This window comes from Thunnus thynnus, chromosome 1 (assembly GCF_963924715.1).
Source record: "Thunnus thynnus chromosome 1, fThuThy2.1, whole genome shotgun sequence".
NCBI lineage: Eukaryota > Metazoa > Chordata > Actinopteri > Scombriformes > Scombridae > Thunnus > Thunnus thynnus.
In genome coordinates this window covers 35679649-35698502 of record NC_089517.1, presented here as the reverse complement: position 1 = coordinate 35698502, position 18854 = coordinate 35679649, and the positions used below count along the sequence as shown (strand labels likewise).

The window sequence follows — 18854 nt, the reverse complement described above, 5'->3', positions numbered from 1 at the left end:
GCCCCCCCAACTCCCCTCTATCCACCCCTCCCTCCCTGCTTCCCTTCTTCCCTCCCATCCTCTGCCACCCCTCTTATTTGCTTCCCATCCAAGATGCGTCTCATTTTCTCTGACTGGACAGCCACATCAGAAATGCCCAAAAGAACTTGGCGTCCTTGTGTGGACAGAACACAACTTTTCATTTAAATAATTTGATTGATTTTCTCACTGTTTATTGTTTGCCCCCCCCCCCTCCCTCCTCCATTTTCCCTTCATCTTATTCTTTTTTTTTTTTCCCTCCAGCCTCATTATCTGCAGTATGGAGCACGGGGGTAAAAACATGCGTTCACATACACACACACACACAGAGCTAAACTCCATCTCAGCAGTGACGGCCACTTTTGACAAAACACTAAGTGCATTTCTTAATTATCTGACTTCTCTCTAATACTGTTGTCATCTCACAGACAATCCCTCTCCATGCTCTCTGATGTTGTTATTATGTTCTCATTTGGATGCTGGCTCTCCGCAGGTAGTCATCCCCCACCACTCCTCATCGTATCCCCCTCCTCCTCTTCCTCACACACACTCACACACACACACACACACACACACACACTCCTCATGCTCCTCACACATTGGTCCTGTGATGAACTTAGCTTGATCCTCTTACGTACTGTAAACAATGTAAAGGATTTCTGGTGGGATTTTTTCAAAGAAAAAAGTGCAAAATTATAATTAAAAAACAAAAAATTGTGCTAAAAGGAACTTTTGTAAAACTGTACACACACACACACACACACACACACACACACAGATGTACATACACATCTCTGATGACCACTGGAAGCAGTCAATAGGCTGCAGGGTTTGATGTTGATTAGCAGACTGTAGAGCAGATAGAGAAAGAGAAGGAAGATGAAGATGAGCGCAGGGGGGTCCTTCTCCTCCGTCGCTAATGAATCCATCCCGTGATCAACACCATCCGTCCGTCACTGAGTGCCCCCCTCCCCCCCATACCCCTTCCTCCTTCTTCCACCTCCTCTTCCTCCTCCTCATCTGACAAAACGCAAAAAAAAAAAAAAAAAGCTTGCCTTGTTCATTTAGAAAACAAATATTCAGCAACTTTATCAGAAGTGAAGCAGCAGGCACAACTTTTTTTTTTTTTTTTTACATTCTTTTTTCCTCTTTGCTTTTTTCCCCCTCTTTGTGAAAGAGTGCCGTCAGCTTACCTGAACTTTTAGAAGAACACGTCTTTCTTCCAGGCTGTTAATTTGAGCACAATGCAGTGCTTTTTTTGGGAGGGAGCTGTCTGCTCATTTCCTTTAAGTATTAAAGTTTGCAAGGAAAATGCAGGAAGATACCCTAATTCCACACAATTTCACCCTTTTCTCTGTCTTCAGACATTTAAGTGTTGAATATACAATATATGGTGTGTTCTTACAGTAGATTCGCTCACACAATAAAGTGAGTCAAACTAGTCTATTGGTTTTTTGGGGGGGTTTGAATGCAGAGGTTGCAGTATTGGATCTTAAACCTATTGAAGCTGACGCAGTATAACAAAGCATGCAGGGCCAAAAGTAATGATCATATACAAATATCAATATGAGAAAGAGTGTGTGCTAAAGAAGACGTATGGCTATTGATGTTTAAATAACTGTAGCGTCAGAGAGATGGAGAGAGGGGGAAAAATGTGAATCATATTTTCTCACTGTGTCTTGGGAAAAAAAAAAAAAAAAAAAAAAAGAAAACACTTAATCGAATACACCCTGCGAGGCGCAAACAGTGGAGCCGAGGGCAAGATAAAAACAGCACCTCTCCGTCTCTCTCTGTCTCTCCTGCCTGGTGAACAAAACCACAAATAAATATATAATCAGTTAGCATTATGCCGTTTTTTTGTATTTTTTTGCTGTGAGCCGCATTATCTACCCGCGTAGCCGCTCTTCCCGGAAAGAGAAAAAGAAGGGAGCGTTTGACAGTGCAAACTACTCCGATGATAAAAACCAGTAAAAAGTTACGACTTCAAAAGTGTTTTTTTTTTCCCACTCCTGTGTGTGTCTTTTAATTTGTCTGGGCATACGCAGCTGTATTTGCATTTCAAATACTCATATTTGAAGAAGGTGGTTTAAATGCCAAGGCGCGAATTGATGACAATCAGCTCGACTCAAAAGCATCGGCAGAAACCCCTCTCTCCTCGCCGCTGACATTAAAACTAAACCAACGGCCGCAAAGCAAACACAATACAAATATATATTTATCTTGTTTCTTCCACCATCAACCTTTCTCTTGCTCTTTCATTCCCTCATTATTTTAGTATCACTTTACATTTGAATATCAGTTCCTGTACTCACAGGGCAACGGTGTGTGAGCTGCCTCTAACAAACTAAAATAAGAGAATAATCAGCGGGTATCAGAATGAGGAGGAATTGATTCAGCAGCAAACAGTCGGGGTGCATACACACTCGAACACACACACGCACACACACTTCCATCCACATCACTTTTCCATATTCATTTCTGTAATTTACACTAAATCCAATAGCTGTCAGTCACACGTACACATACACACACACAAACACACAAAAGAAAAAAAAAAAAAAGAATTAAAAAACGCTGTGAATTTACAGCATTGGGAAACAGCTGCTGCAACATTTACAGCAAAGACCACTCTAAAATATTAAAGATGTGTCACCACCGGCGCTCGGCCCCTGCATCTGTAACCATCTGCTTTCTATTAAAACATTACACCCAAAAAAAGCACAAGAAGCCCGCTCGCTCAGCGATGCTATTTCCAGCCTTTTTCCCCTTTCAGATCTGCTCGATGTGGGGGGAAACTGCACTGGCACAGACAAACAAGCTTTTGAGTCCTGTCGAACTCCCCCAGCTAACTGGAAAACATCAAAAAGCAAGTTCCTGAATATCTGCGGTGAACGCTGTGCTATCAAGCAGCTCGAGTGAAATACTAAAGGATGCAGACAGATAAGATAGATATATCACTGCAGAGGTCACAGGTTCATAACTTTGTGACAGCACTGTCTTCTGTGCAGGATTGGAGTTTAGCACCTGTTTAGAATGAGATAAATCTTCTTGGGCGAAATCAATAATGCATCAAAGTGACATGTGTTAGCATGTTTTAAGGGCTTTTTTTTTTTATCTGAAATGATTATTTTTTCTTTCACAACTGTATTTTCCTTATGATGAATAATAACCGGAGGTCACACACACACACACACACAACCTTCCTCTTGATTCATTTCATTACATTACTACCATGTGTCCTTGAGCAAGACACTGAACCCCGGTCAAGTTGCCATGACTAAGAGCATCAGCTAAATGTCTTAAATGTAAAATTACAGTCCTCCCTTCCCTGATGTCCTTGGGTTACTCAGGGGTGTGGAGGCGTACAATGACTCAGACTGTTTGGGGCGATGACATCTGTCCTGTTAGAAAAGATACAAGAAAAAAAAAAAAAAAAAAAAGAGGAGAGTGAGAGCAGGGCTTCTGAAAGCAGCACCGCAAAATATTATGTTACATCCGAACATAGAGAGAGGGAGATGGGAGGAGAGACTTATGGGCCGAGTCAAAGGTAAACAATTACAACATCATGAGTCACTTTTTTGGAGCGCGGCTAAAGGAAGATCATCTCTCCCGCTTAATAGGTAATTTCCTTTGTCTTCTGAGGATCATATCACATGTTGTTGCCTTCAACGGGGTGGTCTGAGAGAAACAGCAAATTAGAGAGAGAGAAAGAGAGAGAGAAGGAGAGAGAGAGAGACGGAGAGAAAAAAAATTACAGATTGAAACTTGGCTGGAAAACTTTCACAACAGCGTTCCTTGAGAAACATTCTGTTCAAATTAAACAAGCGCCTGTTTGTGAGGAGCTCAGCAACAGATTCAGAGGGACATTTCCCAGTTTCTGCCTTGTTTTTTTTTTGATATTTCATGCTTGCTTGTCGTCTTGTCTGTGCAAAACTAGTTGTCCATTTTTTAGGGGCTGTCATCTCCTCTTCCTTCATTTGCAGCCACTTCTCCCTCTCTACGTCTCTCCGTCACTCTCCCTTGTGATGTCACTATCTCGGCGTGAATCATTAGGATATCAGTGTTCAGCCAGTGACAGAAAGCGCCTGATTAACAAGCTCTCTTGTTTTCCCTCTCCTCTTTATCCTCCTCCCTTTTTTCTGAAACGAGGACTCCCGCTGCTCCCAACGACATTTCTCCTCATTCCACCCCCTCCCTCCTCATCATCCCTCCTTCCCTTCTCTTCTTCCCTGTCGTGGATGGCAGGGAGTCACAGGTGTGTGACAATAATTACACATACACTCAGAAAAAAATAATGTCGTTTCCTCCATTTAATAAGTTTGCAGTAAAATAGGCAGCGAGATAGAGAGAGAGAGGCAGAGAGCTTGAATCTTATCGGATACCCCAACCTCTAACTTAATCATATGGCTCTTAAGAGCAGCCTGCCACCAGCTGGGGCTCCGTAATATGCATGCAATATGTGTGTAAAACGATACGCTTTAATTTTGAGCCCACTTTAAGCAGCAACAAAATCTGTTTATATGGGAGACATTTAAAAAGAGAGGGATGGAGGGAGGGTGAGCAGAGGATTGGGTTAACTCTTGCTCTCCGGGCTCGACAAAAGCCATCTGTCGGGTGTCAGCCGGTATCACTGTACACATTGTAATGTACAGAAAGCAGAGAACAAATGAGGAAAAAAACTTCACTCACTTTAATTTAAAAAAGCTTGTAAACGGAGTCACAAATGTCCTCGTACACCGTGTCTGCTGCTCACATTGTAGTTCCCCTGAAGTAGCTCTAAAGCCAGAATTGAAGCTAACTTTTGGAAGTAGAAATAACACAATACATTACAAATAAAAAGCATCCTTACTCAACACAATTCACTCAGGAGTTTTGCAGCTGCAGTCTTACTTGGTCTGGTGTGACCAGTAGAGTATGGTGGCTAATGTTAGCTAGTGTTAAAAAAAACCCTTAAAAACCATAGATATTGTTGCATAACTGACATAACTGTGTCAGTTTGTCAGCTTTATTACTCTTTCCCATGCAAAAGAGGTAATTTGTCATTGTCTGTAAAAAGGTCCCATAATAGCTTCAATCGCCAAGACGACATTGTTTGTCACTGCCTTCTACTTTTTCCTGATCTGCCACCACTGTAGTTAAGTTGGTTAAATTAAGACACAAAAAGTACCTGGTGTGGGTTAGGGAAGGATCGTGGTTAGGGTTTAAATAACTGCTGGGAAATGTTGTGGAAAGATTGTGGTTTGGGTCAAAAGACAAATAAGGTAATGGTAACCGTCATAGTCACAGTTAAAAGAACCATTTGGTCAACGATTGTGATAAAAAAAGAAAAAAAAAATCCATCCGCCAAATTCCTATTTATGAGGTTCTATGACATCATGCCACTTCCACCTTTATTTTGACAGTTGAAAGTCATCGTTCAAGCGGCCACTAGGGGTCGCTGTCAGCTGAACGTAACTGATGCGGTTGTTTTTCTTTGGAACACAGTCTAAGTTGAGCATTTCGCATTAAACCCTGCTGGTGGACAGAGTGGCTGCTGCTAGTTACAGTTGTTTTAAAGTTGGTAAAATCTGCCTTTTCCACCTTGTTTGACAGATATTCTGTGTCAGCTTATTCCAGCTCTTCTTTGAAGCCATATGATGTTTACACTGAGTGAAATATTCAAACCCAAAACTCCATCTTTTTTATGGCTTTACCATTCCACCATCGCTTTATACAAATTTCCCCCAAAATGAAGCCTAACATGTTTGTCATCTGGAAACTTTAACATCTCTGCTGAGACCTGAGGCAAATGTCTTATTTGTGATACTGGGTTATACAAATAAAATGGACTTGACTTGAGTTTAAAATTGAAAACTTACCCATTGGTGTGTCAGTGGGGTCATAGAGGTTAAAAATGATCTTCTGGCTTGTATGTATTCGTGTTGATTGATTACTCGCGCTGCTTTGTGGGTTTTCATCAGAGTAACAAATGTTAGACAGAAGCTCGCCTGGCCGTCTGTACTCAACGGGAAACGCTTTAAACCAAGTTGATGATAGTTAATGACTGTGATGACATGGGTTTTGGGAATCTCCAGGGGATGGAAGCGGGAGAGACAAACCAAGCTGCCGTTTGCTTGAGTCGCACCATCTAGCGTGCAGCCCTGGGGAATGACCAAAGGGTAAAAGATAGAGGAAAAGCAAGAGCGAGGCATTCAAGGACAAGGGAAGCAGAAGGCTTTCAGGGAAGGAAGGAGTGGAAGGGGAGAAAAGAGGAAAAGAAGTGGAGGGGAGGGCAGTGTGTAAACTTCAAAAAGCCTCTGACGGCTGCTGCTGCTGCCGCCGCCAGCCCTGACCACTCTACAGATGCTTTTGTTCCCCGCTCACTCTCGCTCTCTTTCGCACCCTCCTCTCCTTAACTCTCCCCCCCCGCCCCCCTCCCTCCTTCTCCTCTCTTTTCGCCTTATGTCTTTGGTGATCCAGTGCAAGAGGAGCGGGGGCTATCAAAGCCACCGCTGTCTGTTACAGACTTCAAAACCCGGGGCCCCCGTCCGTCCGTCAACCCCAATCATCATATCTGCGAGGCCCCAGTGGAAAGCCTCGTACACTGGAGGAGAAATATTTGATCTGTCCTCTTTGCAAGGATCAACAGTCACACAAACGACAGGAGCGCCCCGCCGTTGCAAAGGGGAGGAGGAGGGAGGAAGAGGAAGTGGGAGGACTGGAGGAGGGCGCCGGGGGGGGGTGGGGGCAAGGGAAGTGAGGATGGGTGTCATGAGGGAGTGAAGAGATAAAACTAAAAGAAATAAACCCCGACTTGACTTCATAAAGTCAGCCTCTTTTCCTCCACTCTTAAAGCCCCCTGCAGTGATTACTTTCATATTTCATATTTGTATACTTTCATATTTATATGTGAGGCGGACCCGCTTCTGAGACAAGTGACATGTTGGACAGAGATTTTATGAATAGCTAAGGGGAAAAAAATGTGGGTTGGCTTCATTTTCACTCATAAGTAAAATTTATTTTCCTTCATTATCTTTAGTTTCCTTCAGTGGTAAATGCTTCTCTTCATTAGCTTTTGTTAACACATGCATGCTTCTCTTTATAATAGAAAATGATATAAAAGCAGCAGAAAGATCCTGCAGAGAAAACCTACATCATGTTATTAAGGCACTTTTGCTGAATGCTGATGTAACATATTGAACATCAAAAATTAAAACTCCCACATGGCAAAGTTTAATGTTTTTTTTTCTATAGAATTCATTAACAACGATTTATTTTTTCACATTTTAAAACCCGCAAACTTAAACTTTTCAGGAATTAAGTGTTCAAACCATTTTTGAAAATTTTGTGATATATAAATCTGATAAATAATGAATCATTTATCAGTCACAAACCTCAAACATGCACAAGTTCCAAGTTCTTAAATGTTGAAATTTGTTGCTTTTTTTTCTCTTCTTTTATCACTGTAAATTAAATGTTATATCGTTTTGAGTTGTCTAAAAAAAAAAGAGCAACTGAATGCAACCGTTATAAACTGGAAATTTTACTCTCACAATTTTCTGAGATTTTGTAGACTAAGCTATTAATAAAAATAAAAACAAATCAGCAAAGGAATCGGTTATGAAAATAAACGTTACATAGTTACAGTTCTATGTCAAGTTGGGGTATCAACATTATTATACACATTATTTATACTTTACTGACTACAGACTTTTTTGTCAGCAAGCCGTGCTTTACAGGCATCATAACGTATTAGTGCTCAGAATAAACTAATAGGCCTGTATCTATCCATGTATCTATCAATCTATGTAGCCATCTATCTGTCTACGTTACTGTCATATGACACAGTTATTTATAGACATCACCGTGTGTGTCTCCAGGAGACGGCTGGTATAGTTAGCTCTTAAATCCTGTATGTGAGATCAGACTACATAATTACCTATCACATTAAGCCCTTTATGTCCACCAGACTTAGGCCTCTCTCTCTTTCTGCCTCTCTGTCTCTCTTTCTCTCTCTCTCTCTCTCTCACACACACACACACACACACACACAGCAGCAGCAGTGGAGCAGCTGGTAGCATTATTGACACACAGTGTGCCTGGGGGGGAGGAGGCAGAGAGAACGAGAGAGAAAATCAAATGGGGGAAGACGAAGATGTGATTGGAAGGAGAGTCTATGTGAGTGTAGATGAGTAACTTCAAAGCATTTTTTTGTTTAATTGACCCACACACACATAATATAATACAACTTCCTAAACACACACACACACACACACACACACACACACACGAGCACACACACCAGCCCCTTTGGCGTGAATCTATTCAGACAGACTGCTATCAGTGATGCAGGCATGTCACTCATCACCCCATCGCTTCCAACAGAAGAATCAGCAGGACATCGTGTCAGGCTTCGTGGAACACACACGCACACACACATGCACGCACCACCAGACATGTATGCACGTGCCAAGCTGCAAGTCCAGGGTTCATAAGGTTGAATGTTTCCAGAGCTAATCAGTGTACGTCTTATGTCTTAGTACAGTACATAGTGTGATAGAAGATTGTACCAGAGTGGACACTGCTAATCTGACAGTGTATGAGTGTGTGTGTGTGTGTGTGTGCGTGTCAGTATACCTGTCTGTCTCTTATTGTAAAGTGAAGAGTCCCTTTAAAAGGATCAAGTGAATGTGTCTGTTCATTCTGTTTGGTCGACATTGTTTCCATTGTTAATGCTCATCATGCGCTTCGTTTGCACATCTATGAATTTATCATGTTTTACTAGAAGCAAATTTTGGCATTAAAATTTCCCCCTTAAGTTCAATATAAAAAATGCATGTCCATATGAATATCGCAACAACTGTTATGCTTTTTTTATTGTGAATGTGCAGCACATTAATTATGCATCGAAATTCAAAAAACCGCCACGATGAAAACAGTTGTGAAATTCAGGAATTTGTAAAGGCCTGTTTTTGGGAAGCTTTGATAATTTCCCTCGGACCGGTTGTCATGTCAGGTGTGTAATCGTTGCTGTGAGGGTCGGGATGATGTTTAAGGGCTGAGGAGGCGGAAGTTTTAGTAACCCTGCTCAACTGTGGGGATGCGGAGAAAAAAAAAAAAGAAAAAAGAAAGAAAGAAAAGGAAAGAAATGCGTGTTCATTTTGACAAGTACAGACAAGTCCAACTCTGAGTATTACAGTCTCGGGGGAAATGAGTAAAGATGGCAGGTGATGTGCACTGCGTGTGTGTGCATGTACATGGGAATGTGTGTGTCACTGTCATTGCCTTCAGCAGCAATAAACAAATGAATTATTTTCCTCTTTGAATCCACCCAGTGGCTGCTGGGATGGCACTTCACATTCTACATGTGTTAAGTGACAGTGATGGACAGCAGGTAGTCCTTTTAATAATTCAATATATTTTAATCCTCTCTCCCTCTCTCTCTCTCACCATATCTGTCTCTCTGTCAGAAGCCAAATAATGCCGCTGACAAAGATATGATTACACAAATTGGTATCAAAAAATAGAATTTGATGCACAGCAAATGTGAAAACACCAATATATTATATTGTTTTTTCTTCTCTTCTTTTTCTCCCTCTGCTTTGATAAATTCAAATCTTTCATTTGACTATCTCCATACTGATAATAAATCTAACAAATAATGCATACAAAGATGCAAAAAAAAATAAAGAAAATACAGTTTTATACCGCAGCATATTTTCTGGCCTCCTCACATGCATTCTAAACGTTTTAGAAAAGACCAATCAAAAGACTAAAAAAAGGCAGCAGCAGAGAGAATGAGCCAGATCCAGCCAGCCAGTCAGTCAGTCAGTCAGAGACATAGACATTTCCCCAACACCAGGATGCGGGTAAGTGAGCCTCAACTGACCAGAAATGATTTGCCTCTGTCTGTTAGACACGTAATGGAGTCATTTAACTAGTCAAATTAGGAGCCGGCGAGATGCCGCATGCTTCATTACTGGGTTCCAATGGGCACCGCTCTACATTTACGTCAGAAATGATTTCAGGGCAAATTAATGTTTTTATTGTCTTGTGAAAAAAAAAAAAAGTAAAAAGAAAAAAAAAATACTCCCACATACACAACGCAGACACTGGATGACTCTTACACACGCATGTCCACATTCTTATGCACACATGGCTCCGAGCACAAAATGCAATACGACAACACACACAGGTTGTTTGCACACACGAGTCCCCTGCTCTGTCTGTCACACCAGTGCTTATGTGCGGATCCACACACACACACACACATCTGAGAGTCACACATCTAAAAGATCAGCACCATCTAGAGGTCAGAAGCAGACACTGTGGCTGCTTCAGTAATACTGTATATTAAAGCTTTTATTTTTCTCACTCCTTGGAAAAGCACTGAGAAATGTTCCCTCGCAGCATGGTTTGTTATACACCGAATGATTGTTTCCTTAAAGCCATTTATTGAGAAAGAGAGCATTTGTGGCCACAAGTGTGTAGCCTGTGGATTATGAGTAGGGCTTAACATTTGTTGAACAATCGCCACATTTTTTTTTTTTTTAATCAGAAAGGACACATTCAAAAAGGAGCAGAAGGAGAAGAAGAAAAAAAAGGAAGTGTTTAAAAGAAACTTCAGCAGCAGAAAGGCGGATAGTTAGCAGTGCTGATGATGTGACTGACAGCTATTTAGCCTGGCTTGATCCAGCACTCCCTCTCCTGACCTCTAAATCAGAACCAGGTGATGACGGAAATAGGAAATAGAATATATCCACTGGGGAGAGATCAAAGCCTGAGTGTGTGTGTGTATGTGTGTGTGTGTGTGTGTGTGGGAGAGGAAGGGTGAAGGGGGGTATACATGTAGATCTGCTCCATGTCGACAGGGAGGTCTGACAACTGGGATTATTGATGAGAGGCAGAACCCTGTTAGACTCAGAGCAGAGCACAGACCTCTGGGATTTGGAGTCCTCACAGTGTTTACATGTCCGGCACTCTCCCAGGCCACCGGCGCTAATCAGCTCAAACCAAATGAGACGCGATGCAAGCCGGAATTCAACCGGCAACCTCTTTTCTCAACCCTTGAACTTTACTCAAATTTCAGTTACGGAGCGCAGATTCGGCGAAGCTGCTTTTAATGGTCAGAATAAAACCAGGTTCACTCCGTGCTCTTTCCTGTGGCAGTTACTCAGGCTTCCCGCAGCTGCTTGTATTTATGTTATCATAGATTACAGCTGCATTGTTTGGAGTTGACTGACAGCCAGTGATATTTATGCTTATGCGCGAGTGTGTATTTGGATCCCTTTGTTTTTGACGAGAAACACACACACACACACACACATACCGACATGCATCGGTGTAATCATGCTGCACACATACCCAGCTGTGCAGATACACACACACACACACACACACACACGCACACACGCTCCTTGTCAGTTGCTGTTGTTCTTGACATTCTGTCGATAACGCTGTGTCCAAAAGCTGGGTGCGTTTGATGCGGCTCTCGACTGACGCTGGCCGGCACTCCTTGATGCGCGCACACAGACACTTTGTTCTAAGACCTATGCAACCATCTCTCTCCGTCTCTATCCATCTTGCTCGTCGTCCTCTCACAGACTTCATTGCTGTCCCTCTGCGATAACCGGCAGCCACACCGACTGATAGGTTTCATACACAGCCGGAGAAAAACATGTCAACAAGGGGCTGAAACACAAACATGTGGCTCTAGAGGAAAGTAGGAAGGTGGTCATGAAAGATATTCAACTTATTACATTACTTTGAAAAGAATATACTGTGAAAACCAGCTAGTAAAGCAGTGTAGGGAGATTTTAGACAATTACATCATTTTACAGATGTAGTGTCTCACAACTTAATTTTCACATCTATAAAATTCTATCAGAGATGTGTCTAACATTAAAGTTAAAAAATTCAGCTGGTATTTGCTTTATTTTAACAAACATTTTGGATAAGAATTGTGACTAAGATATGTGCTAATGGGAGCATTTTAAACACACTTTGGTGGACAAACTTTGAAATAGTGACACTGTTTCTAAATGACCTTAAACCAACACATCCTCATAATTAAACGACAGTATAGGTCTAAAATTTAGTCCGCAAAAAAACAACCTATAGGTACGTTTACGCTATCTGGCAGCAGTAGTACTGCACACAAGAACGAACCATAACTGTTACAAATCACTGTTAAATATAATGATGTTTTATGGTGTGACAACGCTGCGGTTAAAGATTTGTTAGGTTTAGGGAAAGATCATGGTTTGGGTCAAAACAATCACTTGAAACGTGGTTTATACTTCCTTAAAGTCACGCCAGCTTCATCATCATGGGAACAGTAAACACCATGACTTTTTTTTTTTTTTCTACTTAGTTTTGTAAAATCCATTTTCTAAATCCTAATCCATGTCTAAAGCTAAGGTGTCAAAGTGACATGCAGTCCTTGCAGGTGCATGTAAGATATGCATGTGTTCATGTTGGAGTGTTAAGAAACACCTATTTGTCTCCATACCTGTTTCATTTGTTTGAAGGCAAGAGACGCACAGATTGATTTCTCCATCCATCTTTGGTCAAACAAGCCCAGCCTCTCTCTCTCTCTCTCTCTCTCTATCTCTCTCTCTCTCTCTCTGGCTTCTCCTCTCCCCTCCTACCAGACAAACAGGCATTTTATAGACACAGGCCCTGATGCTGCGATATTGTTTTTGACTCTTTCTGTTATGTATTGATCAGCGGCTCACCTGTTTATCTGCACAGGGTGGACACTTATAGATGAATACATGCACACGCACTCTCTCACACACACACACACACACACACACACACATGAACTTAGAGGCACTCGTGGCCTTTTACTTGGACAAGAGATCATTGTTGCAGCCACATTGCAGTGAAAGAGGTGGTGTGTGTGTGTCTGTGGGGGGGTTAAGGGGGGGGGCATTCAAACATCGATGTCTGACTGCTGATTCCCTGTCATCTTATTATTACCACATGGAGGCACCGTGTTGTTGTTGCATGTTTTTGTGCGTAGTTGAACTACTGAGGCAACGACTCCATCGCTAATTATAGCTTTCCACTTGAGCGGCGACATAGAGACACGGGCCCTTGTGTTAACTTCCCTGGAAGTCAACAGTGTTGTGCTTTTCAGATTTACGCGTTACTGCCATTGTGCTCAACCTTGTAATTTCAGTGTTTCACATACTTGTAAGTGAAGTTTGTACCTGTACGTTGAGTCCTGCTCTTGTGAGAGCAGGTGTTTAGAAAGGAGGAGGTGATTCTTGGACATGAGGATGTTATATTAAACTTTAAACATTTGTTTGTCTCACAGCCAAGAAAAGGCATAAGTTGTATTTGCTTTTATGTATTGATAAAATTCATTTTTAATTTTTTTATTGTGTTAGGAATAACTGCAGAAACATTACAGGTTATAATAATCACAATCTCTTAAACTATCAGGCCTTGTGATGATTTTTTAGTTGGATTACCCTTTTCACCTTTCCTTTAGGAAGTCTGTCTAACCCTCATATCACCCTTGTTATTTTATTTTTTGTTATTTATGTTTATTTTTTTTTTACCATTGACACATTCTCATCCATTGTGAGAAAATTAGTAATAAATAGTTTAAAAAATGAACCTCAGTCTTGATGACTAAAAGCCTCTATCTCATGCCAGGGCTATTTTCATGTAAGTGCCTTTCAGAATTAAACATTTTAAAGGCTTTTCCAATGTGTTAGAGGTATAATATTCCTTTAAGTATTAAATATATTGAAGTAAAATTCCAGACGTATTACTAGCAAAATTACTGAATATGAAAAATGCGTTACATTATTATATTGTATTATTTAATTACAAATACTAGTAGTACATTTACTTAAGTACTGTTAGTGCAGTTTTGAACTACTTGTTCTGTATCTGACCTACACCACTACATTTTTCTGACAGCTACGTTATGTTGCAGGTTTAGATTTCAACTGTAAAACATATTATTATCCTCTAAAATATGAGGATTTGTTAATAGATCAACATACTCAATATTATTGCTTGTCCACCTTTATCAACAGCATTGTTTACATGTCAATAGATCAATAATAATGATTCAATAATGTAATTTAAATAATAATATAACACTTAGGAGCCATTCTGTATAATGCATACCTTCCTTTACTTTTGATACTTTAAACATAATGTGCTGGTAGTAAGTTTATTACTTTTACATTGATTACAGTAGACACTGCTTGTCAGCATTCAATGTTCATGTTGTTGCTGTTCATGGTGGAGATATGTCTTACTTACTTATTTACTTACTTACTTCTACTGATGGGTTTATAAAGTGGTTTTATTGAAAAGTAACAAGTAATAATAACTTTCAAATAAATGTAATAGAGTAAAAAGTACAACATTTACAACTGTATCTCATTTTGATCTGGAGGAGCAGCCCCCTTTATCTGCTGTTTTGTATTCTAAAGAAATCTCTTTTTGTGCCATAAAGCAGTATGGCACACAATGTAAATGCATTGTAGATGCCAGTAGAAGCTGCCAGTCTTCTTGCTTATTTGTTTGTGGTAATTACACTAATATCTACAAATGAAGGTGGTAATGTCTTATTGATGTTACAGTTCTACATGTAATACCTTTAACAATCAGAGGTTTGCTGTAGTTATCACCGTTCGGTACAGAACCACAGCCTTAACCGAAGAACCTTTGAAGAGCCCTCTTTTTTCTGGGTGTAGCGGTGGCTGAATGCATGGTTGAGTCCGAGCACCGATCGAGTCCTGGCTCGGTTGTCTGCTCTGTCCAGAAGGCAACTCTGCAGGACGTGAGCCGGCTCGGCATTCTGGGATAGCTGCCCAGGGGTCCCGGATGACCTCAAGAGTTAAAAGCAAACAGCGGGAGAGATAGACGAAGGCATGGAGGAAGCATGGAAACTGACAGAGAGAGACAGAGAAAGGAGGGATGGAGGTATGTGGATGAAGGCAGAGATGTAGATGTAGGGTGGGAGGTTTTTCAGAGAGAAGCGGAAAGAGAGAAAATGTACACTGAGATGACACAAGTTGGAAGGGAAAGATCCACTGGAGACAAACAGAGAGAGAGAGGAAGAAGACAGAATGGGAAGTTATGCTATATAACCAAAAATATGTAGACACCCCTGTCTGTGCTTTGTGTTTAATGTCCTAGTTCCAATGAAGGGACGTCTTAATGCTGCAGCATGAAATTATAAGTCAGACAATACTTGGCTGCCAACTTTTGTGGTAGTCTGTTTCCTGCCTCAGCATGACAATGCTCATGTGAAGCTCATGTGTGTGCTCAGTAAAGAAATGTATTCCCAGTTTAATGTGGAGGAACTGGGCAGAGCATTTACATCACATTTGGGATGAAAGAACTCCTACTGTGTGCAAAGAACTAGTTTGATCACGTCAAAAGTCTTTTTAGCTGTTCTGAATGCCATCAGAGAAGACCAAGCAATAATAATAAACATTTAAAAACGGGGATAACGGTGTCTCTCCTGGAAGACTTTTATAGTGTTGCAATCAGCTGTAAACAGGAAAAGTTGTAGAAATAGTAAAGAATGAAAAGAGAAGTTCAAATCCTTCGTACTTTCACACCTGAACGCACCTGGTCAAGTGCTGTGTGAAGCAGGTGTAATTGTCTGAAAGTTACAGAAATTGTCCACCACTGAAATCTGATGTGTGGAGGGGGTTCCAGACACTGTTTTACCATATGACATGCACTCCTGTTGAAGTATACTGACCTCTTTATGGTCCACCAGCAGTGGCCGACTTCACTAATGCTCATCTCATCAAATGCTCATCTTCTTATGGAAAGTCTTTCCTAAAGAGAGAAGGCAGCAGTTTCAAAATGAGACCTTCAACATATGGATGTAATGTGAAAGTCTACATTTACTTTTGTACTGTATGAAAAGAGACAAAATCACTTTTGTCTCTTTTCAAGGGTCAGACATGAAGAAATATTAAAGTCAGACATGGAAAAAAAGATAAGATGGGTAAGAGGCAACACAAGATGAATGAGTGAAGCAGAGGTTTACTTAAAAGAATGTGTGTGTGTGTATGTGTGTGTGTGTGTGTGTGTGTGTGTGTGTGAAAGAGAGGGAGAGAGAGAAAGAGAGAAGAATTGAGAATGTCATCCCTCAGATGGACCTGGTGAGCGACATGTCAGATCTGTTATTTCCCTCACCGGCCGCCCCGCCCGCTTTCCCACAGTCCTCCTCTCCTTGGCCTGATAATGACGCTTAAGAAGGTAATGGTGTAAATGAAAGCCGCTCCCTCTCTCTCCCTCTTCTCCCCCTCTCTATCTGCATGTCTCTCTACCTCTCTCCCTCTGGGGAACAAAGAGGCCTTATTATACCTCCTTGTCAGCGTTGCTCTGTGTCTCACCACTGTACAATCACTGTTTTCAGCAGCACTACCAGCATGGGGTAAATGGAGAGAGAGACTGAGAGAGTGGGCGAGAGAGGCAGAGAGAGAATGGGGACATCTCTCTCCAGTGGCAGTATTCAACACTAGTTATCTAGAAGTGCTTTTTTAGTTTGAAGCGCATCGTTCGTTTGTTGAAAATGTCTTTGTGTGAGCTCTTTTTTTTTTTTCTTAAAGCTTGAACAGGCAGTGTAATTTATTTGAGGCGCATGTTCACATGACACACATAGGAACACACACACACACAAACACACACACACACACTCCTTAAGTCGAGAGATATCTTCTTATTGGGGAATCTTTCAATAAATCAATGTGACTTTAAACACATTTCCCAGGCGACGCGGCTGACCTGATAAGAAGTGAACTAATCTCTTTTGAGGCTGCCGGGAGAGCTTTGAACCAAATCTACTGTGCATCTATCACCAAGGTTATTTGTCAATGGCTGCTAATCCCAGGTAAATTTCCCTGGTTTTATATCAGGGGTTCTCATGTCTGAAGTTTCTCGGCCTTGGGAAAATAAGAGAGCAGGCTTACAGAAAGGAGGGGAACAAAAGAAATGTTATGGATTTCAGCAGCAAAACAATGGTTCAGGGAGGGAAAGGGAGCAGAGAGTCAGGGAAGCACAGAGAGAGTAAGTTTATTACTCATTCTTTACACATTAAAGTTGGAGGTGGATAGCTACGCATTTGTCTTTTAAAATAGTTTGTTATTGTGATGTTCATACAACATCAAATGTCATATCGCTCTTCTTTTAAGCACACACCGTCATTTATCACAGGTGGCTTCAAATACTCATGATTTCACCCTTTCTTTTATTAAAGCCTTAATGGTCCCATCCAACACACACACACAAAAACACACAAAAGCATGAAAATATATTTTTTTGTATTTTTTAGTTCCTTTTAACAACTGTTTTTCTTTAAATCTTGAGCTTCTACCAGATAGTTGAGATGTCCATTTACAGTAAAAACTTTCATTTTTAACAGTCTGCATACATTTTTCATGACAATATATTTTGTTTAACATCTCTTTTTATGGCGAGAAAAAATCTGTAAAACTAAAGTCTGAAATTAAAGATGACTCACTGAAATAAAAAATAATAATTAGCTAGTTGTCGTATAAGTCATATAAAAACAAAAAGTCATAGAATATGCAGTGCAGTTTGTAGAAACTAGATCAGATGTGCTCACCTGTCCAGTGTGTGAACAGTACAGCAGTTTATTTTGTCAGTAAATCCTCTTCTTGTGGTTTTTTTTACAAACTATCGCCGACTTTTATTTAAAACACAAGAAAAAAGTAAGAAACAAAGTATTCTCCATAATTCAATCTGGACACATTCTTTTGGCAGAAGTTGCCACCAATGATCAAAAGTTTTTCAGTGTCCACAAAAGTTATGTTACGCAAATTTTGCTTTTAAATACATCTAACAAATGTCATCAAATGATTGTTCTATAATAACTTCATCAAACATACAATGAAATAACATTAGATTAATCCTGACAGTAGTTTACAATCATAAAACTTTGTATTTCATGGGAATATTGAGTTTTCATTTACATCATTCTGTTCAGTAAAGTCTCTGAAACTAAACCACATGAAAAAAAACAAAAAAAACTTGATTACCTACGAAATATCCAAACATTTTCCTCCTGCTAACTTCCTGGAAGAAAAGCACACGAGCATCTGGGAATTTTTTGGGCCTATAATACTTCAATTATAATACTTCAGATTTTTAAAGACGATGTCACAACTCAAAACGCTCTCCTATCAAACACTAGAGACGACCATTAAAGGGTTAAACACGTCACTGCGCTGTACGGTATGATCACAAAGTTTTGATGTCAACTGTCGCGTCTGCACCCACTCAAGGTCAGAGCGAAGATCCAGGAAGCCGAGCTTTGGTTACATCTGTGTAATTCATGAGCACCCAATTAGCAGAGCACACAAACTAATGATGGTGACCAACGTCTGGTCCACAATGTGAAGAATAATGTTCCGCCTATTCTGCTCAGCACCGTCCCACCACACACACACTGTTTGGCAATAAATAATTGATCAGACACGTTATTGAAAGTGGGAAGTTTCTGTCTTGGCCATTTCTGGTGCTGCACTACCTCATGTGGAAAGAAATCTTTCTTTGATTTCCTCTCATTTACTTTTCTTTTTCATTTTTATCCTCAGCACCCCCCCTCCCCATCCCCCCTCCCGCCCCTCTTTTTATTTCTTTCCGTCCCTTGAAGTCCTCCCACCCCACCCCCCATGTGCGCAGAAGATCATGGAAAATTTCTTGCCATATCTGTCATCTGTCATGCTCTCCGATGAACAGTTTTGATCTCTCGCTCCTCTGTTTATGGCCGTTGTCAAGCGAAAAGAGTCGTAGCCGTAAGTGCTTACACCAGCGCGTAAATAGTTTGACGTGTGGCTCTG

General features: G+C 40.8%; 1 protein-coding gene across 11 annotated transcripts in view; it reads left to right on the top strand.

Moving 5' to 3' along the window:
* Nucleotides 1–18854, top strand: part of znf536 (zinc finger protein 536) — a 364930-nt gene that overhangs the window by 309724 nt on the left and 36352 nt on the right. The window contains exon 8 of one of the 11 annotated variants that reach the window (XM_067596580.1): nucleotides 16096–16248. The exons of the other annotated variants lie outside the window; for them this stretch is intronic. Coding sequence (XP_067452681.1) covers nucleotides 16096–16244 — 149 coding nt within the window. The 3' untranslated portion in view covers nucleotides 16245–16248. The remainder of the gene's footprint in view (nucleotides 1–16095; nucleotides 16249–18854) is intronic. 11 annotated transcript variants of the gene reach the window in all.